We start from the raw sequence: 22942 nt of genomic DNA, 5'->3' as shown, positions 1-22942 counted from the left end.
CTAGTCACTTGCAGTATCTCTCATGTTATATGATCCAGTGTTAGTCATTGCTATTGTTATTGTTTACGAGTATTTGTATTAGTTAGTTATTGCTGCATAATGATTACCCCAAAACTTAGCAGCTTATAACAACAAACAAGTCAGTTTATTTGTCATGTCATTTATTATGTCGGTTTCTGTGGATCAGAAACCTGGGAGCTGCTTATCTGGGTGTTTCTGGCTTAGAGCCTCACATGAGACTGTGGTCAAGTTGTTGGCCAGGGTTGCAGCCATCTCAAGGCTCAAGTGGAGCTGAGGAACCTGATTCCAAGCTCGTTCATGTGGTTTGGCAAAATCCAGTTCCTCGTGAGCAGTTGGACTGAGGGCACAGCTCCTGCTCATGTCATGTAGGCCTCACCACAGGGCTGATCACAACATGGCAGCTAACCTTCCCCAGCATGAGTGATTTGAGTGTTGGGGACTGGGGGGAAGGAGAGAGAGGGGAGAGGGAGAAGAAAGAGAGCAAGCAGCCAAGATGGAAGCCATAGCCTTTTTATAACCTAACCTTAGAAGTGACCTCCCATTACTTCTGCTGCATTATATATGTTAGAAGCAAGTCCACACTCAAGGAGAGATTGTACACAGGCATGAATATCAAGGGGCTGACCCCACTGGGGAGCCCACTATAAGACCACCTGCAACGATATTTAAACTTGACCACATGCTCAGCACTTTCTCTCCTTGCATTACTTCCTAGTATATCAATCAATAATCCTTCCAATCAAGGTCTGTGAATGGAAAATATTCTGCCTTTGTCATAATATTTTTTTTTTTTGAGACAGAGTCTCTCTCTGTCACCCAGGCTAGAGTGCAGTGGCGCGATCTCGGCTCACTGCAACCTCTGCCTCCCAAGTTCAAGCGATTCTCCTGCCTCAGCCTCCCAAGTAGCTGGGACTACTGGTGTGCACCACCACGCCTGACTAATTTTTGTATTTTTGGTAGAGATGGGTTTCACCATGTTGGCCAGGCTAGTCTTGAACTCTTGACCTCAAGTGATCCCCCTGCCTTGGCCTCCCAAAGTGCTGGGATTACAGGCATGAGTCACTGTGTCCAGCCATGTAATTAAACATTTTAATTTGTCCTTACTCTTGAATGATAATGTATCTGAATGCATTTGACAGCTCTTCCTTGGCCCTTCGAGTTTCTAATTCCATTTCTCTTTGGTTTCTGTTATTATTAAAGATAAATCTGCTGTCATCCATTGTTTTGGCTTCTGTGGTGGTTTTTAAAGGGTTTAAAGGCGGTTTTAAAGGTTTTTCTCTTTGTTATTATTGCTCAGCAGTTTCATGGTGATTCATTTAGGCATATGTTTATTTTCATGTGTCCTGTTCAGGACTCTCTGATTGTCCAATTTGAGTAGGGTTGCCAGACAAATTACAGGCAGCTGAGTTAAATTTGAATTAGGTAATTATGACTCAAATATTGCATAGAACATACTTGTGTTAAAAATTATTTTGTGCTTATCTAAAATTCAAATGTGACTGGAAATTCTATATTTTTATTTGCTGAATTTGATGACTTGAAATTTGATGATTCTTGTCTTTTGTCTAACCTGGAAAATTCTCAGTTATACGTTCTGCAAATACTGCCTTGCTTGAAACCTCTGTTTCCTCCTTCTGAATTTTTATTGAATATATGTTTGTATTAGTTTTCTGGAACTGCCATAACAGAGTACCACAAACTGATTTGCTTAAAGCAACAGACAGTTACTTCTCTCATTTTTGAAGGCTGAACGTCTAAACTCAAGGTGTCTGCAGGATCATGCTGCCTCTGAATCTCTAAGGAAGAATCCGAGCTTTTGGTGGTTGCCAGTGTGGGAGACCAAAATATGCTACCCCAAAATATACTTTTTTGGCATATATCGAGATAGCTATTCAGAGAAGCTGCAGACACAGAAATAGCTCTAAAAAGCTGTCCTTTTGTAAAAGAAATTTACATCTATCTACATCAGTAAACCAAATGGCAGATGCAAGCCAAAGCTTTCTCTGAGGCCTTCTTATCAGCCTAAAGACAGGTCTAGGAAAGATCATATTAGCAACCCAGACAGAGTCCAGAGATTGAAACAGAGTGTCCCCTTTTTTTCTCAGGGCTGCCACCTGAGAGACAACCTGCCTAACAAGACAACCTTTCATTTACAATATATTAAATATTTCCTCTCCTCACCTTCCATAACCTGTTGCCAACTGCCCCCTGCCAGAAGCCCCAAGCCCCCATTTCTTTCTGTAGCTTAAAATGCTACCTAAGCTTCAACCACCTGGCCCTTCTTTGAGTCTCATATTTTGTGGGACCCCTTTGCTTTATGCATGCAATAAATTTGTGTGCCTTTTCTCCTGTTAATCTGTCTACTGTGATGTTTATTTCAGAGACTCAAATCATCACACCTTCAGAGAGTGGAAGGAGAGTTCCCTTGACCCCTATACCAGCAGTCCTTGGCATTTCTTGGCTTGCAGCTGTATTGCTCCCCTCTCTGCCTCTGTCATCACATGGCTTTCTGTTCCATATTTCTGTGTTTCTGCGTTTCTATGTGTGTCTTCACATGGCCTCCTTAGAAGGACACCAGTCATTAGATGGGGATCCACCCCAATCCAGTATGACCTCATCTTTGCTTGATTACATCTGCAAAGACCCTGTGTGCAAAGGCCAATTTCGAGGTCCCAGGTGGACATAAATTTTGAAGGAACATTATTCAACCTCGTAAAATGTTCGACACTCTCATAAGTGGGAGTTGAACAATGAGAACACATGAACACAGAGAGGGGAACATCACACCCCGGGGCCTGTCGGGGGGTGGGGGGCAAAGGGTGGGAGAGCATTAGGACAAATACCTAATGCATGTGGGGCTTAAAACCTAGATGACAGGTTGATAGGCACAGCAAACCACAATGGCACATGTATACCTGTGTAACAAACCTGCACAGTCTGCACAGGTATCCTAGAACTTAAAGTAAAATTTTTTTTTAAAAAAGTTCAACATTTCACTGTTTTTTTGTTTTTGTTTTGTTTTTTTTTAATGAGAGCTTTTATGGAACCAAAAAACCAAAGGAGGATGTCATTATAAATTAAGAATAGAGGGATCTCTCCTTGTGGTGCTGCACGAGAGCGGAGTATGAGTCTGCGGTTGAGGAAGTCATGGCAGGACAAGCGTTTAGAAAGTTTCTTCTACTCTTTGACAGAGTATTTGTTGAAAGGATTGCCACCACAACTGTAACCAAAGGAGGCATTATGCTTCCAGAAAAATCTCAAGGAAAAGTATTGCAAGCAAAAGGAGTAGCTGTTGGATCAGGTTCTAAAGGAAAGGGTGGAGAGATTCAACCAGTTAGCATGAGAGTTGGAGATAAATTTCTTCTCCTAGAATATGGAGGCACCAGAGTAGTTCTAGATGACAAGGATTATTTCTTATTTAGAGACGGTGACATTCTGACTGGGCACTGTGGCTCACGTCTGTCATCCCAGCATTTTGGGAGGCCAAGGTGGGCGGATCACCTGAAGTCAGGAGTTCGAGCCCAGCCTGGCCAACGTGGTGAAACCCCATCTCTACTAAAAATACAAAAATTAGCCGGGCGTGGTGGTGTGTGCCTATAACCCCACTACCCGGGAGGCTGAGACAGGAGAATGGCTTGAACCCAGGAGACGGAGGTTACAGTGAGCCAAGATCACGCCATTGCACTCCAGCCTGGGCGACAGAGTGAGACTCTTTCTCAAAATAATAAGTACATAAAAAAGAGATGGTGCATTCTTGGGAAGTATGTAGACTGAAATAAGTTACTATTGAAATGACATCAACTTGAAGCTGCCCATTCCACTGAAGTTCTGAAATCTTTCATCATGTAAATAATTTCCAGATCTGTCTTTTTTAATAAACTAATGATAACTAATGACAAAAAGTAGAGAGCGTAGCTAAATCTATTCAGTCTATCCTCAATTCAAACTATCCCTCGTGCTTCTAGTTGTTCCTTTTGTCAATCTGTCCTGTTTTCATTACGTGTTGTTCTTCCTTACATTTTCTATTTCTTCTTTGAAATCACTTTCATAACTTCAAACATACTTATTTTTTAATCTTTTAAGATAATTTTGTTACCTCAATATCTTGAATTGCTACAGGGGTATTATCAACCCAGGGCCAATTTATATGTTACAAGCTTAACTTAGAGTTTCCTGCCCCACGCAAGTAATTTAAATTCAGAGTTTTTTTTTTTTTCTTTTCTGAGCCCTGGGTAGCAGCACATCAATGGGTTGGTTTTGTTTCCTCTTCATTGAAGGTGGTGAGTTTCAAAGATATCAGCTTTATGTAAAGCTCTCCGTTCCAACTCTACCCCAAACCTCCTCTCCTGTCTTCATGTGGATGCTGACTTAAAACTCTTACTTCTGGGTCAGATAACTCCCTGCTCTCAGCCCTGATGATTACACCTTTGACACACACTATATTGGTATGGCTTTTAATTTTCTCTTTGTTTCTAGCATTTGAGAATCTCTGTCTTTGTTAATTCAACTATGTATTTTTAAATAAACTTCATATTTTAGCTAACATTTGTAGATATTTGTAGCTGGGGAAAACTAACTTTAGTTGATTCTACTGAGTAGACAGGACTGGAAATCCATTCTCTGGGGTTTATTAAAACCAAAGTAACTGGCTCTCCTGGATGCCAGCTCACTGTCCAAGTTGAATTTGGTGTCAATGATCCAGAAAATGTCCCGTTTTTCATGTGCGAAGTCTGCTTATAGTTAATAGACCAGCTTAGGTTCTTCATTTAGTTCAGTGAACTCCTCAAAATGTGGTTTCAATATTGAAATAAATGCATATCATTCTGATTTTACTCTTTTCTCTCTCTGCTAGGAAACTGGAGGGAGTAAATCCTACAGACAATAGACAGATGTTTGAAATACTTAGAACATGGTTTGTTTTTCTTTTTGTTTTTGTTCTGAAATGGAGTCTTGCTCTGTTGCCCAGGCTGGAGTGCAGTGGTACGATCTTGGGTCGCCGCAACCTCCACCTCCCAGGTTTCAGCGATTCTCCTGCCTCAGCCTCCCTAGTAGCTGGGACTACAGGCACGTGCCACCATGCCCAGCTAATTTTTTGTATTTTTATTAGAGACAGGGTTTCACTGTGTTGGCCAAGACAGTCTTGATCTTTTGACCTCATGATCTGCCCATCTTGGCCTCCCAAAGTGCTGGGATTACAGGCATGAGCCACTGTGCCCGGCCAGTTGTTTTAATTCTAGGTTCTAGATACATGGGAAGTGGAGGAAATGCTGGACAAGAAGGCACAGTTAGATGGTAGACCCACCTCTGTCAATAACCAGGCCCAGTTTTAACTCATTGTTTTTCAACTGTAAAATAAGAGTGTTGGACAAAATACCTTATAGACTCCTTCTAGCTCTTAGGTGATTTATAAAGGTTTGGGGTGAGGGTAAACTGGGCGGTTAAAGTCTGTGTAGTCTGAAAGCCATGCAGGGGCTCTGACGGGCTTAACCCCTGTCCCCGAAGCCAAGTCCTGACATGCTACTTTCCCAGGGCTTGGTTCTTGCCTGTTTCTCTTGAGGCTGTCTTGGCATTCACCCACGCTCTTGGTTGTTATTTTTTACTCTCTGCCTCTGTGAAAATGCACCTGCTCTTGTGGCTTCACTGGCCACTTTCTCAGTCCTGGCTGTCTTCTTTATGTTCTTGTTCCCTGTATCCTATGGGTCTGTTTCTTTCTGGCTACTCACCATGAGGGCAAGAGATTCCAAATATCTACAAAATTCCTCACATTCCTGAAGAAACCCTCCCAGTCTTTCCCTAGTGTCCTGTCTCTGAGGATACCACCTTGCTTGGTGAGAACTTTCATAGATCTAGCCTCTTCATTTACCAACTCCTACCAAGCCACTTTTCTTGTGAAATGTCCCATATGCACATTTTGTGCATTCAATAAATAGCTTTTGAGTTAGGCCAGGCACTGTATTGGACATGGATTAAACATAAAATAAAGAAAGCAGATCTCGGCCAGACACAATGGCACATGCCTGTAATCCTAGCACTTTGGGAGGCCGAGGCAGGTGTATCACCTAAGGTCAGGAGTTCCAGACCAGCCTGGTCAACATGGTGAAACCCAGCCTCTACTAAAAATACAAAAAAATTAGCCTGGCATGGTGGTGGGTGACTGTAGTCTCAGCTACTCGGGAGGCTGAGGCAGGAGAATTGCTTGAAACTCAGAAGGCAGAGGTTGCAGTGAGCCAGGATCATGCCACTGCACTCCAGCCTGGGCGACAGAGCAAGACTCCATCTCAAAAAGAAAAAAAAAAAAAAAAGAAAACAAATCTCTGTCTTCATGAAGGTTGAGGTAGAAAAGGAGCAGGCAAACAAGCTTATCATGGCTCACGATAAGAAAAAAAAAAACAGGTGTGGTAGTGAGTAACAGGGCTGGTTATTTTTGGTCAGTTACTTAAGGGGGTCTCTGCAGAGAGCTGAAGTCTAAGAGGTAAGAAGAGAGTTCCAGTTACAAGTGCATCAATAAAGCCTACACACACTCTCTCTCTCTCTCTCACACACACACAAAGATATTTGCCAATTCATGAATTGAAATAAGCAGCAGTTGACATTGAGTCTACAGCCAAAAAAAAAAAGTAACAGTAAGACTTTGCAACTAGCTTTGCCAAAGGTAGAGAACAATCTGATTCTAGGTGATGGATCAGACCTGCTTCTAGGAGTAGAAGCAGGTCTTATTCTTCAAGAAGAATAAGAGCGACTGATTCATTATGGGGGATTAAATGCCCTCTTGGGAACATTAAGCACTATATGTCGTGATTTTATAATCATCCCCCAAGCTTCCATCTGTAGTTCAACCTTTGAGTGAGCTCCAGCTGAAGGGTGGTTCAGTTCTCAGGCAAATACTATGAATCACAAGAGATAAGTTCACCCTCATCCTGGTGCAAATAGTTTTCTTATGAGTTAGGATTTGAGGAGCTAGCTTTCTTAGGGCCTGCATATCCTTGTATTTTGGGTTTGATTTGTAAACCCTGAGATTATATTTTTCAAGTGATCCCTTTGGAATGAACACTTGGGTCCCCTGGAAGCTGAAAAGCGTAGCACAAAACTCAACATCGCTTAACAGGCTGTTTGGTTCTCGATCCCCACCTTCACTCTGCTCCCAGTTGTGTTTACCTGAAGAACAAAAGAGCCCAGGAGGAAGCGGCAGCCAAAGACCTTTCTTCCAGGATTTTGAGTCAGGTCCCAGGAATGTTCTAGAAACCAAGGACACCCAAATGCATGCAAGGAAGCCAATTATGCTCAAGGAAAACCAGAACAAGACAGGGACCCTGCTCTACAGGCTGTTAGCAGGTCACAGCAAATATCAAGACAATAGCATGAAGTGATTCAAGAATTTCAACTGGCCTTCCCTGCAAGCCCTTAACAGGGAAACCCAATATAGGGACCACCAGGGCTCCGCCCTCTTGCTGTTGACGGTACCATGTAAGAGCTAATTAGATTCTGCTTCCTCTGTGGTTGGTGTTATCTGTAAAGAATGAGCAGAACATTGGCGCTGGTGCCATTCAATCCATTATGAGTTCCACAGTTTGGCCATGAACAATGGTGGCTGAAATGGCATGCAGATGCAAAAAGCTAGGACCTGGAGGCCGAGGCAGCCCTGTGAGACTGGGTGCTGCTGGGCCATCCCTAAGAAAGGCCATGTGGAGAACCTTTCTGAGGAAAGAAAAGCTAGAAGTCCAAAGGCCATTAGGTGCCCAAGTCTTAGATAATGTGAAGGCATGAACATGGGGTTGCAGATGATGGCGCCATCAAAGTAAACTAGTCAGCCTCTTGGGTGGCGTAGTGAAGCTTTAACACATCATGCAGCCAACAGCAGGTGCCTGAGTGCAGTGTTTACAGGAAGAAAATTCATTCACCTATTTTATTCAGACTCCAAAGACGAGTCTATGTAATTAAGAGACTGAGAATTACACTAGGGACCTCCTGTAGACATGTTTGTGAGAGGCTGCCCAAAGCCAATTAGCATAATAAATCAGACGTGCAGGAACAGTGAGCTCACATGTGTACATGTTTGTCAAAGAGGATCATGGTGGTCTTTCATCTTTCAATCCTATTCAGATCTTGGGCAAGTAAAATGTCAACTAGAATTTTTTTTCTTAAATATACGTGTACATATGCATTAGAAAGGTAAAAATAAATCCTATAAAATGTACTTTTTATTCTCTCTCTTTCAAGAATTAAACTTGCCACATATAAAAACAAGTTTTGGGCAGGGGGGGTGTGGGTTGCGTCTTTTTGGTTTTTGTTCTCAAAACCCAAGCAAACATCAGACTATGAAAAAGGAATTCAAACAGAGTAAGTTTCCATTCCTTCACCCACAGTGCACCAACTTTCCCCCCCAAGACTCACCTCTCTCTTAGCCAGGCACTGAAAAGACAAGAACTCTGCCTTCAGGTCTTCTCTGGGGATATGGGAAATGGCAGCAGAGCACCCTGGGCTCAGAAATCAGTCATGGCACCCGGCACCTGCGTGCCCTCACCAAATCCAACCTGTCCTCCCTGGCACCTGCGTGCCCTCACAAAATTCAACCTGTCCTCCTCAGCTCCATTGTCAGCCACCCTCCCTCCCACTGCCCTGAAGATGGAAATGTACCCAACCTTCAAGCCCCTGTCGGTCCAGCTCACGAAGTTTCCAGCTGAAGATTCATTATGAGATGGAAGAGATGTTCATCTCCACTTACACAGCCTACGGCTTGTGTGTTGAGAAAGATATTGAGCCAACAAAATGATCTGCAACACAAAATTCTACTCTTCTCTTCACTCTTTATTGCTAAAGCACTTATTTCATTGGTTTCAAGCTGCTTTAAAAGGAGTGAATATGCAGGTAAGGAGATTGGACCGGGTTGGAGTGTCTGTCCCTGCAGCTGGGTCCTCCAGGCATGGACACATGTTTGTAAGATTAAAAAGGCCATTGCAAGGCCAGGCATGGTGGCTCACGCCTGTAATCACAGCACTTTGGGAGGCTGAGGCGAATGGATCGCTTGAGGTCAGGAGTTCAAGACCAGCCTGGCCAACATGGTGAAACCCCATCTCTACTAAAATACAATAATTAGCTGGGCATGGTGGCAGGTGCCCGTAATCCCAGCTACTTGAGAGGCTGAGACAGGAGAATCGCTTGAACCAGGAGACGGAGGTTGCAGTGAGCCGGGATCGCACCACTACACTCCAGCCTGGGCCACAGAGCAAGACTCTGTCTCAAAAAAAAAAAAAAAAAAAAAAGATGCTGTTGCAGTTCCCAGATAGGAGTCCCCAACATGCTCTTGCTATAACCCATTGGATTAAAAAGAGTCCTTCCCTTTGGACTGTGGGTCCAAAGCTTTGCCCCATTTTTCTCTTTCCATTGCTACTATTCAAATCCTGAATGGCAGTTTCTTGAGAGGTTAATTGGTAGTAGGCCAGCATTAAAAAAGTCAGAGGGGGCAGGAGTCCTGTGGTCATGGAATTCTGAAAAGCCATATTAACATATTAACAAAGTTAGATGCCTGTCTTTATTGCAGAGCTCGGGAGCCTTTTATACGCTCCGGTCTTTTCAAATCCCCAGTGGAACTCTGCTGCGGTTTTTCTCAGTTTGACCCCAGCGCCTTTTGTTTCCTGTGGAATGTCATGGGATTAGCATTCCTGGCGGTACTTAGGGAGACATGTTTTCTAGCAGTCTGGGTCCCAGAAGGGCAAGTCAGGTAATCAATCAACAACAAAGTATACAAATATGTTGCGTGTCAAGTTATCATCAATTTTAAAATGTTATTGATGATATTTTTAATCAGTTTTATTTATTTGTACTAAACCTATTTCTACTTACAGAACTCCTCAATTCCCACTAGCCCCATTTCAAGTGCTCAGGAGCTCCATGGAGCTCCCTCGCAGCCCGATTGGACATGCAGAGCTTGACGAAGCGGATAAAAGACATTCAGGTTTAGACCCTTGGAGGGACAGAACACAGAGGGCTTTGTGACCTTTTAATGAGGCACAAAAACACCCCTGAGACTTTCCTTTTCCCACCCCTTCTCTATTAATCCTCTTCAACAACATGAATTTCCACAGTGAGTTGAGGGTTTACCCCTACCTGCCTCAAAGGAATTTTGAAAAGATTAAAAAAAAAAAAAAAAGAAAGAAAGGAAAACAGAGCTTTGGCTCAGCACTCAGGACCCATCCGAGGTGGTCGCAATTAAAAACAAAAGCAGCCACTGTGATTTGGTCTCGCTTGTACCGTAGTAACATGTGATCTATTTCAGCAGCAGCCATAGCGTTTGTTTTGGAGACTTCAGTCAGAAAATAAACGTAACGCATGTGTGAAAAGAAAGAAGTGTGTGGAACTCGGAGAAAGTCTTATCTTCTGAACACGAGTGCCCGAGGACAGAAGCCCCCATCTTTTAACAAAGAAAAGTCCATTGTTCATCATTTTGTGAAATGTGAAAACTAACATGATAAACAATGATTCATTTTAATGGACCGAAAAATAACTTGCATAGACACTGGAGGCCAAGAAAAGAAAAAAAAAGAAAGAAAGAAAAGAAAAAGCATTATCCTTTTATCCATTTAAAGAAAAAAAAGCAAAATACATCCTATTATCAGCTCTCAATAGAGGATTAACAGGCACTAAGCAGAAGCTTCGGGAAGGCTGTTGTTTCAGAAAAACTTAACAGGTTTTTGAAAAGAAGAATTCCAACCCCATGAACTCCCACCCTCTTGTGCACACAACTGGAAGAATGGCACGCCCAGATCTGATGGTGATAACTTTTATTTGCAAAGAGATGGGTTAGGAACGGCCAGCGGTTGGGGGCAGATTGGAGATGGGAGGGGAGCTCATCAAAGGGCTTCAGTTAGTTGTAGGTAAACAGGCCTTGTCCCCTGACACTGTTCTTTTTTTTAACCCATCAAAAGATGTATCTGAATGGTGACTGGACCCAGGGGTGCTGGGGCGAGGGTGTCAGGAAGCCGCTTTCGGGAATCAGCCATCCTACTGCTCTTCCTGTAAGGATTTCTGTTGCTCTTTAATCAGTAAGTGGAGACTAGGGCATTCTAATGTTGCAAACATTAAACAGTCAAGCTACCACTTAAATTTTATGCTGCAAAAGAAATTTCAACCACTGACTAGTTAAGGGGAAGGATCTCCCCTACCCTATAATTCCCATGGCTAAAACGCTTGACATTTCTTATTTCAGACTGGAAGATTCTGTAGGCTGTCCGATTTAGGTAAATGGCGCTGTCTTTGGCTTTTGTTATGATGCTCAGAAGTGAGAGCTGCTGCAGTTTGACCCCCTCTCCCTGGCTGTGGGCTTTGCTGTGACACAAGGTAAAGTGAGGAGTCAGTGCTGCCCTGGGACCCAGCCCAAGCATATGGCTACACTGTGGCTTAGTGTCCGGGGGCTGCTTTAACAAATGACCGCAAACTGGGTGTCTTCAAACAACAGAAGCTCTTCTCCTGGAGTTCTGAAGGCCAGAAGTCCAAAATCAAGGTGTGGGCAGGCTAGGTTCCTTCCAAAAGCTCTGGGAGAATGTTCCGGCTCTCTCCTGGCCTCTGGCAGTGCCAGGATTCCTTGGCTGTCTTTGGTTCCTAGATGCTGCACTCCAGTCTCTGTCTCCGTGGTCACATGGTATCCTCTCCGTGCCTCCCTGCGGCTTCGTGTGGTCTTCTTATAAGGACACCAGTCACTGGATTTAGGACCCACCCTAAATCCGGGAGCACTTCATCAATGAGAATGACATACACAAAGAGCCTATTTCCAAATAAGTTCACATTCTGAGGTTCTGGGTGGATGGGTATTTGTTAGGACACTATTTAGCCTAGTCCATCCTCATTCTTCTACTCCAAGATGAAATTTTCCTAAACTTCTAATAGCTATTTTTATCACTGCAGATTTTATTACCTTGACAAAAAAAAAAAAAAAAAAAACTCCGCTAAACTTTTCACTGCTTTTGAAAAGCATTGCCTGTGGCTCAGGGAGAAAGCTAGAAGAACATGAAGCAAGCAGCCGCATGACACGTCCATGGGACAGGCCTGGGCGTGGAGCGAGGGCTCCAGAGACAGGAGGGAAGGGAGAGCTGACCTCGCCTGCCTTCTGCGGAAGGAGGAGGTGGGAGGCACACAGGGAGTGCCTGGGAGCCAGGTAGGCCTGGACTTGGATCCTAGGGGTGTGAGGAGACCGAGGCAACCAGAAGGCCTCTCAGAGACAGGACCAAGGGCAAACTACGTGGAAGCCCTCAAGGCCATGTGCCGCCAGGAGCGTCACCTTCCCAGGAGCGTCACTAGACTCTGCTCTGCAGGGCTTTGGTTTAGTGCAGGGGCAGAGGGCTGGGTGGAGACAGGAAGCTTCAGAGACACTCCACACCCACAAGGCCAGCCTCACTTCCTCACTCCCGACCCGTAGCTTGAGACTGCCGGATCATCAGCCCTTCTGGGCCAGCAGTGTGTCTTGCTCTGCCTTTGCAGCTGCGTAAAGAGAGTGAGAAGCCACAGTAAATGGTAACTTAAACAGAAAGAGGAAGCCCCGGAAGATGGGCATGCTCTTTAAAGGAACATGAAGGAAAAGCCCACATAACCCCTGACAAAGACTCTCTCCTTGACAAAACTTTAGTCAGACTCCTCCAAGCCCTCAACCTTGGTCCCTGTCCTTGCTGGGCCTGCAAAGCTCAGTTTCAACAGGGATCCTGCTGCCAGTTTATTGAGAACCCTTGATCCTTGATATCAGATCACCCTGGCCTACCTTCAACAAGAATCCTTATTGAACCCTTGATCAGTTTAGCAAGAACCCCGACCCTGAAATCGTCTTCATCTTGTGAAACCCCTCAACCTGCTGTAAATATCCCCTTGTTCTTTTTTTTTCTTAATTTTAATTTTATAATTTTTTTGGTAAGGAGTCTCCCTCTGTGACTAGGCTGGAGTACAATGGTCCAATCTTGGCTCACTGCAACTTCCACTTCTTAGGTTCAAGTGATTCTTCTGCCTCAGCCTCCCTAGTAGCTGGGACTACTACAGGCACCTGCCACCACCCCTGGCTAATTTTGTATTTTTGGTACAGACGGGGTTTCACCATGTTGGCCAGGCTGGTCTTGAACTCCTGACCTCAAGTGATCCGCCTGCCTCAGCCTCCCAAAGTGCTGGGATTACAGGTTTCAGCCACCATGTCTGGTGTCTTGTTCTTGTATTGGGAGTTGAGCCTGATCTCTCTCCCCTGTTGTGACAGTGTGGACACCAATTGCAATTGTCCTGAATAAAGTCTTACATACCATTTTAGAAAGTATCGACTGGGCGGGGTGGCTCATGCCTGTAATCCCAGCACTCTGGAAGGCCGAGGTGGGCAGATCACCTGAGGTCAGAAGTTCAAGACCAGCCTGGCCATGGTGAAACCCCATCTCTACTAAAAATACAAAAAATTAGCCGGGCGTGGTGGTGCGCACCTGTAATCTCAGCTACTTGGGAGGCTGAGGCAGGAGAATTGCTTGAACCTGGGAGGTGGAGGTTGCAGTGAGCCAGGATCATGCCATTGCGCTCCAGCCTGGGCAACAAGGGCAAAACTCCGTCTTGAAAAAATAAAAAATAAAAAAAAAAGTATCAGAATAATTTTTTGTTTTACACCCTCCCCAGCCCCACCCCCTGTCAGGGAACATTTAAGTACAGAACTTAGAACTCCATACTAGACAAGCCTTCTCTTCCGTACAGAGAACTTCTGTCCTTGGCCACACTCTGGTGAGGTCTATAAGTCCTGCCCCCATTCCTGGACCCACAGCCTTCTGTGGAAAGCCCCCACTCGTAGGTAGCCACAGCAGAAGCAATGGAGGAAGGAAGCCTGGCAGGCTGGTTCAGCACGTGGTCGACTGAGGTCTCATTTCCTTTTCATTTTCTTTCCAGTGCTCCTTTCAAAATCATATCGCTCTCCTTTAGAACACAACTTCTTTTTTTAACCCTAAGTCTAACGTGGAAAGAATTTGTTTAGTTTGCAGTGGTGCTGTGGCATGAACCTTCTGTGGGGTGATTCACATACCCCAGGCTGCTGACTTGCATGGGGTAGGGACAGGGAATGTTAGCTGGGGGAGCTTGCTTGCATGTTTTCATTGTAATGAGATGTAATAAAAAGGCAATATATCAGAATGTAAACTCTCAATATCAGTCTTTAATTCAGCAGTTTTTTTTCTATAATAAAGTATATTCATGTTTGTTAACAGAAGGAGGAGGTGGAAAAACATAAAGCACGTGCAAGTAAATGTTTAAATTACAGGTGAAACTACCTAGAGAGGCACTGCCCTAACATGCTTAAGGATGCTTGAGAAAGCCCTGACCCTACAAAAAGGCGTAAGACCGTGGCAAGAATGAAGGAGTCAAGCAATGTGAAAAGCTCCTGAAGCCCAAGGTTCTCTTCCCCAGTTTCGAGTCGTCTTAATATAGAGGACTGGGCTTTAGGACATTCTGTGAAATCTTGACTTACTGTGTTCTGTGTCTCGAAGCTCAATGTGAAGCAGATCTTACTTGCACTTCTAAAAGGAGGCATGTTGATGCAATGGAAAAAGATCTGATGCAGTAAGACTCAGAGCCCTAAGATTCTCTCTGTCACTAACTGCCACTACAAGCTTTTGTGAGGATGGAAAGGTCTTTGCAGGGTGCCTGTACACAGAAAGTGTCTCTGATAGGAAAGAACATGTTGTTGGAGCTTACCATTCTAGTGCAGCTTCCCTAACAGCAGCACCAGTGGGACCATCTGTCCAGATGCCCGGCCCTGTCCTTCTGAACATCCTAGATTCTTTGCACCCTCCAATCAATGTCCCATGAGTTGCTTTCCTGCTAAAGTTAGCCCAAGATGATTTCCCTTGCTTGCAACCTAAGAGTCTTGCCTTGGTCAGTTGCTGTATTTGCTCCCTGTGGCTGCTGTAACAAATCACCATCAACTTGGCAGCTAAAAAGCAACAAAACTTTCTTCTCTCACAGTCTGGAGGCCAAATATCCAAAATCAGTTTCACTGGGCCAAAATTAAGGTGTGGGTTGGGCAGGGCTCCCTCCTGAAGATCTAGGGGAGAATCCATCCCTTGCTTCCTTCAGGTCCCGGGGGCTGCTGCATCCCTTGGCTTGTGACCACATCACTCCAGTCTCTGCCTGTGTGGTCACGTCACCTTCTCCTCTCCAGTGTGTGTTGACTCTCCTTCTGTCACTCTTTTATAAGGCCCTTTGTGATTACATTTAGGGAGTACCAGGCTAACTCAGGATAATCTCCCCATCTCAAAATCCTTAACCTAATCACACCTGCAAAGACCCATTTTCCATATAAGGTAACATTTATGGGACACAGGAGTTAGTACCTGGTATCTCTGGAGGTCGTTATTCAGCCTACTATAGTTGTCAGTTATGGAGTTTGCTTTTACAGCCTCTATTTGCTGTGTTTTTTGATGATGACGCTTACAAGGCTCACTGTCTCAATCTGGTGGGACCTGCAGGTACTAATGGCTATGACATCTGGACAGGAGACAAACAACAACAAGAATAAGTTGGCAGGAACCTGGAGCCATTGGCATCTGCTTGTTCTTTCTCGCCTTTTGCTGCTTATGGGTTGTTGCCTTCGCAGAGCCATGGCTAGAGGTTTAGAGTAACTCGTACACTTTTGACAAGAAAAGGTTTTGACCCTCATAGGGGAAAACACCACAGCTCTTGTGTAGTTATTTCCATAGCTAATTTGAATACAATACGTCAAGAAACATGGCCCAAAACCTTTCCTATCAAAAGCATTTAGGTTATTATACTTAAATGGTTTTGATGATAGTATATTTTACCCTGGAACCGTAACTATGCATTATTTAGATACATATTTCTGCTAAATTCCATTCTCTCTCTCCCTTAAAACGGTGAATGCATTTGGTGTTTAAGAACACATGCGTGCTCCTTAACCACAGGGGCATACGCTCAAGCCGACCCAACAAATGCTGCTATTATTGAAATGGGTGCTCCAGAGTTAGAAAGTAGTTTTTATTTCTTCTAGGTGTTATGCAGATTTATGGTAATCATACCTTGTACTGTTAACCTTTGTATGTAATAGTAGCATTTGTTCCTATCTATTGAAACACTACTATGTCTGTGTAACATGCATTAAATAAAAATGGAATGTTGGTAATTTTCAGCTCCTTTACTTCCTGCCAGCTCTCCCTTTAGAAAGCTAACTGGAAGATAAATATATTTTTTTCCAGTGAAATATAGAATTTGTTTTTCAAAGAATGAAACAAAAGTAGGAGTTTATCGTTTTGTTTGAATTCAAATAATCTCTTAAATCTATGGGAGTAAATAGCAAATTTGAGGGCAGGGGGAGAGGGGAAGATACCATACAAATAGCTAAATTTATACCGAAAGTTCAGTGGAAACAAAAACAGCATAGACACATGACAGGGGACGCCATCAGTGGATGCAAAATTGGAGCTTTAGATAAGGGATATTTTTATTACATGTACACTCAATATACATGAGTTCACATGTATATTAGGCAGCCTTCTCCATCACAGCAGAGACTGCAGGCCCAGGAAACCTGATGGATTCATTCATAGGTTCACTTATTTGGTGATTTAGCTGCTACTTAATGAGCACTGGTACAGAGCAGATACTAAAGGTAACAGGGTGAGCAAATAGGGTCTGTGTCTTCACTGGGAGGCATCCTTGTGAAGGAAACAGATATTAAGACCTTTCAGGTTCTTTTAATTCTATCCTAAGAGCAAAGAGGTGTCTCGGAGGGTATTGAAAGTGGTGAAGTAGAAACTGTCATGATCAGATTTACATCTGAAATGATCACTTGGTTGGAAACCGGTGCAAGCCTAGGTGGACATCAGTCCAGGAAAGAAATGATGGTTATTGGGATAGAGGTGGTGGCAGTGGAGAAAAAGGGATAGATTTGAGAGATTTTTCTAAGGTAAAGTACAGAGATCCATGTGATGGTTTGGCTCTGATTTGGGCAACCTTGATTTGCTGAAACTGTCTATGGTTACCTGTCGCTACAATGTAACCATTTATTCGCCTGGGCACAGTGGCTCACGCCTATAATCCCAGGACTTTGGGAGGTCGAGGTGGGCAGATCACTTCAGGTCAGGAGTTTAAGACCAGCCTGGCCAACATGGTGAAACCCCCTCTCTACTAAAAGATACAAAAAAATTAGCCGGGCGTGGTGGCGCATGCCTGTAATCCCAGCTACTCAGGAGGCTGAGGCAGGAGAATCACTTGAACCCGGGAGGGGGAGGTTGCAGTGAGCTGAGATGGTGCCACTGCACTCCAGCCTGGGTGACAGAGTGAGACTCCGTCTCAAAAAAACAAACAAACAACAACAAAAAAAAACATTTATTATTACTCTGCTATGGTCCAAATGTTTGTGTCCCCCCACAAAATTCATATGTTGAAACCTAATCAACAGTGAGATGTGTTTGGAAGTGAAGCCTTTGGAAGGTGATTAGGTCATGAGTGCAGTGCCCCCATGAAAAGAATTAGTGCCTTTAGAAAAGAGGCCAGAGAGAGACCTCTTGTTCCTTCTGCCATGTGAGGTTACTATGAAAAGATGATTGTCTATGAACCAGGAGTGGCTCTCACCAGAAACAATATCACCTCCATTTCCTCTCCTACCAAAAACATCAGTCTTTCTTCTATCCCTAGACCAGCCCTGGGTGGAAAGACTTATTCGGATCTAAATTTTGAGCTTCCTGTTTCTTGTGGAGTTGATTTACGTTTCACTTTTCTGTTCTAAAAGCATTATCTATTCATTGTAGAAAACAAAAGTGTTATAAATAGTAAAGCCTCCACAAGCGGACATTGTTGGAGGTCTCAGCATCTCACTCCTGCCTCCATCTCCAGAGCCATGTCTTTCCCCATGGCTGCTATCCAGGGATGGGCCCCCGGCCCGCCGAGAGCCAGGAGACCAACGGTAGCCTTACCTGTGGGGAGAGGCGGCCCACTTTCCTTCCAGCCCCTGAAAGCTACTGAAGGGAACTCTGCTGCTCTGGCGGTGGGGGGTAGGCAGCCGTCAGCAGAGGAGGCAGGGCAGCACCCAAGGCCCTGGAGGGGGAACCCAGAGATGCCCTTCAGGACATGTTGTCCCAGACCTGAGTGTCTGATCTGCTAATGCTGTTGTGCAGAAGGTTGGGATGAAACGCCCCACTTGCCCCACGCACTGGAGCCACGTAAACCACCTGAGCTGGAGCGGGTGTCTTAGTCGGGCCTGCCAGGCGGCTGGAGGATGTGGGAGAGGAGGCCTGCTTCTCGTCCAATTCTCCTCTTCTTTGTCCAGAAATAGGCACACAATGAGGAAGGCGTCTGATTCCAGATGGCAATTGTCCCAGAAAAGCAGGTGCCCTGCACCAGTGCGGACATGCATGCGCATTAATCCAGCCATTTCCATTCAGGGTGCCCACGCCTTACTTCAGAAGGGGGCCCAGTTCATGAAAGGTGGAAGGAGCCCAGGAGCGGGAGAAAAGAGTGCTGATGAAAATGGTCTTTGTTCTAAAGAAAATCCCCAAGGGAAGCATCGTTTGAACGCTTGGTTTTGAATGGATGGAGCACAAAGCAAAGCCTCGGATGTGGTCAGTTGGGAAGGGAAGCACTCGAGCTGAGAAAAGCCACTGCAGGAAAGCAAGTGGAGGGGGCAGGTTTTCTTCTGCCCTCTCTTCTTCAACCCACGAAGAGCTACCACATATTCACTGAGTACCACCCTGTGCATGGAGCAAGGGCTGGGTGGTGGGAGCCTGCAGCCAAAGGACACGGGCATCCTAGGGACAGAGAAAACAGTGCCGACCAGGGATCCCTGTCTACAGCGTGGGAGATGAGGAGCAGAGCTGCTTATGGTCCTGAAAGAAATGGGTCTGAAGCAGAAGGAGAAGAACCCTTCTTAGGGTGGCCACTGCAGCCCGTTTGAGGGTCTTTCCCAGCCTGTGAATGCACAGATCAGGAGAATTTATAGGAACCAAATACGGGGGACACCGCTCTCCCCTGCTCTCTCTTCCACCAGGAGAAGCAGTGCCATGGTGCCTGTGGTTATGCATGCTGGAAGGTCCTCACTTGGTCTGCTTCTTGCACTCTCTGCTGGCGGTGTTCCCTCGGGTACCGTGAGCAGGGGCACCCCCAGGGAGCAGAGGCCAGGGTGAGGCTCAGAGCCAAGGCTGATGCCTATGAAGGGAGGCAGCTGAGTTGGAGGCCACAGCTCAGATGTGGACAGGGACCAGTTGGGTGGTCACTGTCACTGGGGAGGGACAGCATGTGGAGCTTTCAGCTTCCCCCAGGCTGGGTGGTATCACTCAAGGAGGAACCAACAAACCCCACCCTTTCCCTTTCCCTCTCTCTTGACTTCCCTCCATCTTTCTTACCTTTCTTCCCCCCACAAACCTTTATTGAGCACCTACTATATACCAGGGGTGATTCTAGGAGCCGGGGAAAAAGCAGTAAACAAAACAAATGCTTGTCTTTGTGGTACTTATATTCAGATGGAGGACAGGTCAAAGAAATACTTTGATGTTAGAGTTCAAGACAGTGCACTGCTTGACAAAGAAAGAAGCAAGTCAAGGAGAGAGAGGGCAGGTGGAACCCGCCACAAAGTGGCCTCTGTGTGGAGGGATGTCGAGCGACTGGACCGTCCCACTCGGTGTCCGTGTGGGGTCTGGGGCTCAGGACCGTCAGCACAGGGACTCCAGGGCTCCCCCATACACTGTGTGGTGCCTAAGGGTTCCTGTGGGGCAGCCCAAGTGTGTGCACCGACCTGGGCCAACATCCAGGGCCCTGTTAGGCAAGGGAGAAGGAGCAGGGACTCGGGGGGAGCGGCGCCACAGGCATTCTGGTGTGGTTTCTCCAGACCCGCCTGCTTGGGAGGAGCCTGATTCTGCAGCTCGTCACCCCTCAGCACTCCCACAGCCCCCGCAGCAACTTCCAGGTCTCTGCTCTGCAACAGTAGGACCTCCTCTCCACATCCCTCCCCACCAGTCTCCTGGAAGCTTCTCAGGCTTCTCCACATTTGCTCCTCCATAAAAAAAAAGTCCCACACCAAGCTCACTGGGGCCATGCTGGGCTCCACCGGGCACCATGAACTGACCCAAAACTGGAGCACCAAGTCCTTCAGCGTTGGCATTGGGCAGGAAAACAGGAGACAGGCAGGTCACCAAACCACCAGAATGCAGAGTTTAAAAATAGCCTCTTGGCACTGCCCTACTTCTCCTGAAATGATTCCGTTGGATCTGGTCACATTTTTATATTCTGGAAGCACTCGAGATGGATTTTCACAATACACATTAAAGCCATCTATGTGGTATTTAACCAAAGACAGGCAGATTGATAAGGAATCAAAAAGGATTTTAAGACCAAGGAGTGAAGCGTGGGGAGACCTGGAAAACCGTAGTTGGGCAAAGGAAATGGATTTTTGTACTCTGGGTGTGTGTCAGAGGGAGGGGTGGGGAGGCACTGTGTCAGGAAGTGGAAATGGCCCTGCTGGGGATAGAGATAACAGAGCTCTGAAATCTGGGAGGCGAATCCTCCAAAGGCTCAAGCCATTGATCTGCAGAGACCCTGCAAGGAATAGCAGGCCTCCCCCAGCCCATTCCAGGAAAACACCAACTCCACCAAAAACCAATGTAGGAAATCCACAGGGTTCAGCCTTCTGCCTGGCCAGCAGTGGCCACTCACCCCACTACCACCATCGGTTTCTCCTAGTCTTTGCCAGCAATCCTCTGGTTTGAATCCAATAGGGGAAGGAAAAGGAAAGAAAACACAAGCTTTTTTTTTTTTTGAGACAGTCTCGCTCTGTCGCCCAGGCTGGAGTGCAGTGGCGTGATCTCGGCTCACTGCAAGCTCCACCTCCCGGGTTCACGCCATTCTCCTGCCTCAGCCTCCCAAGTAGCTGGGACTACAGGCACTCGCCACCATGCCCGGCTAATTTTTTGTATTTTTTTTAGTAGAGATGGGGTTTCACCGTGTTAGCCAGGATGGTCTCGATCTCCTGACCTCGTGATCCACCCGCCTTGGCCTCCCAAAGTGCTGGGATTACAGGCGTGAGCCACCATGCCCGGCCCACAAGCATTTTTATTCAACAGATTCTTACTGAGTGCTCCTGCGTGCTAGTGCTGTGGTGGACATGACAGCAGAGGATAGATGGACAATGCTGTCCTCTCTTGGACTTTGCACTCTGGGGCCACAAAGCAGAGCAAAACAGATAATATGTCTATAAAAAGTCAGGTGGGGATGAGTGCTACGAAGGGCAATGGGCCAGAGTGAAGGATAGGATAGACGGGAGCCCTCGTGGAGGGTGCTCTTGGAAATCAGAGACAGGAGAGCCTGTGAAAATTGATGTCTGTTTTTCTTTAGTCTCTGCGGGGGAGAAAAAAAGCACTCTTTCTCCTGCATGGGTCATGGCTGATACTCTTACTGGAAAGGGGTCCGGATCCAGTCTTGGATCTCAAGAAGGAAATAATTCAGGGGAAGTCCACAGAGTAAAGTGAAAGCAAGTTTATTAGGAAAGTAATGGAATAAAAGAATGGCCACTCCATAGACAGAGCAGCACCAAGGGCTGCTGGTTGCCCATTTTTATGGCTATTTCTTGATTATACGCTAAACAAGGGGTGGTTCATTCATATCTCCTCTTTTTAGGCCATATAGGGTGACTTTCTGATGTTGCCACGGCATTCGTAAACTGTCCTGGCGGTGGTAGCAGTGAGGACAACCAGAGGTCACTTTCATCACCATCTTGATTTTGGTGGGATTTGGCCAGCTTCTTTACTGCAGACTGTTTTATCCACAAGGTCTTTATGACCTGTATCTTGTGCCGACCTCTCATCTCATCCTGCGACTTAGAATGATTTAACCATCTTTGAATGCAATCCAGTAGGTCTCAGTCTCATTTTACCCAGCCCCTATTCCAGATGGAGTTACTCTGGTTCCAATGACTCTGACAATACCTCCACAGGAAACCTTGATTCCACCTCTCATGTCCTATAGGGTGTACCTTCATCATCTTTCTCCCTTTAGCACTCTTTTTTTTTTTTTTTTTTTTGAGACAGAGTTTCACTCTTGTTGCCCAGGCCGGAATGCAATGGCGTGATCTCAGCTCACCGCAACCTCTGCCTCCTGGGTTCAAGCGATTCTCCTGTCTCAGCCGCCCGAGTAGCTGGGATTACAGGCATGTGCCACCATGCCCAGCTAATTTTGTATTTTTAGTAGAGATGGGGTTTCTCCATGTTGGTCAGGCTGGTCTCGAACTCCCAACCTCAGGTGATCCGCCCACCTCGTCCTCCCAAGGGCTAGGATTACAGGCGTGAGCCACTGTGCCCGGCCTAGCACTCTCTTTCAACTTCTCCCTGCCCAATGGAATCTTGCTCACTCCCAGTGAGCGTGCTCAGATTTCTATCATCTTAAAATATTGAGTGCTCTGGTGCATCCGTGTGCACACGTGCACACACACGTGCACTCACATGCCCCACAATCGACTCCAGCTGTGACTCCATTCTTTGCTCAAGCAATTGTCTTGTGTTCTTGTCCCCATAATCTTCCAAACTTGATTACTTTTTTATTCTTTATTGATTATGATAAAAGCAGTATATACTTAAGTTTTGAAAAAAATGTGAAATTAGCAGTATTCAGGAAGAGAAAAAGATGCATGCATTTCCACCATTGTCTCTGGGCCCAGCACACACAGGCACGAGCCATTCATACACATCACCCACCTCCACATCCTCCTATGCCTTTGTTCCTATGTGAAATCCCATTGTTACACAGTGTTGTCTTCTATTCTACTTAAAATTGTATCATAAGCATTGTCACATTTCAGCAGCAATTTTTTGTATGAAAGTGTAAGTGGCTTTAAAAAACTATTCTCTCTAGTGGATGTCTCATAATTGACTTAAACATTGACTTGAAGGTCATTTAGTGTGGCTGCCATGTGTTCTATGTAAAA

The 22942-nt window shown here is 45.5% G+C and overlaps 1 protein-coding gene across 1 annotated transcript; it reads left to right on the top strand.

Moving 5' to 3' along the window:
• Positions 1 to 2782: 2782 nt before the first annotated feature.
• LOC129397360 (10 kDa heat shock protein, mitochondrial-like) lies at positions 2783 to 14424 on the top strand. Its single transcript, XM_055109446.2, has 3 exons — positions 2783 to 4466; positions 8606 to 8886; positions 14279 to 14424. The coding sequence occupies exon 1, from the start codon at positions 3169 to 3171 to the stop codon at positions 3619 to 3621; it is 453 nt and encodes a 150-aa protein (XP_054965421.1). The 5' UTR covers positions 2783 to 3168; the 3' UTR covers positions 3622 to 4466; positions 8606 to 8886; positions 14279 to 14424.
• The last annotated feature ends 8518 nt before the right edge of the window (positions 14425 to 22942 follow it).

This window comes from Pan paniscus, chromosome 13 (genome assembly GCF_029289425.2).
Source record: "Pan paniscus chromosome 13, NHGRI_mPanPan1-v2.0_pri, whole genome shotgun sequence".
NCBI classification, from domain to species: Eukaryota; Metazoa; Chordata; class Mammalia; order Primates; family Hominidae; genus Pan; species Pan paniscus.
The sequence above is the reverse complement of the archived record's forward strand: the minus strand, read 5'-3'. Positions and strand labels throughout refer to the sequence as shown.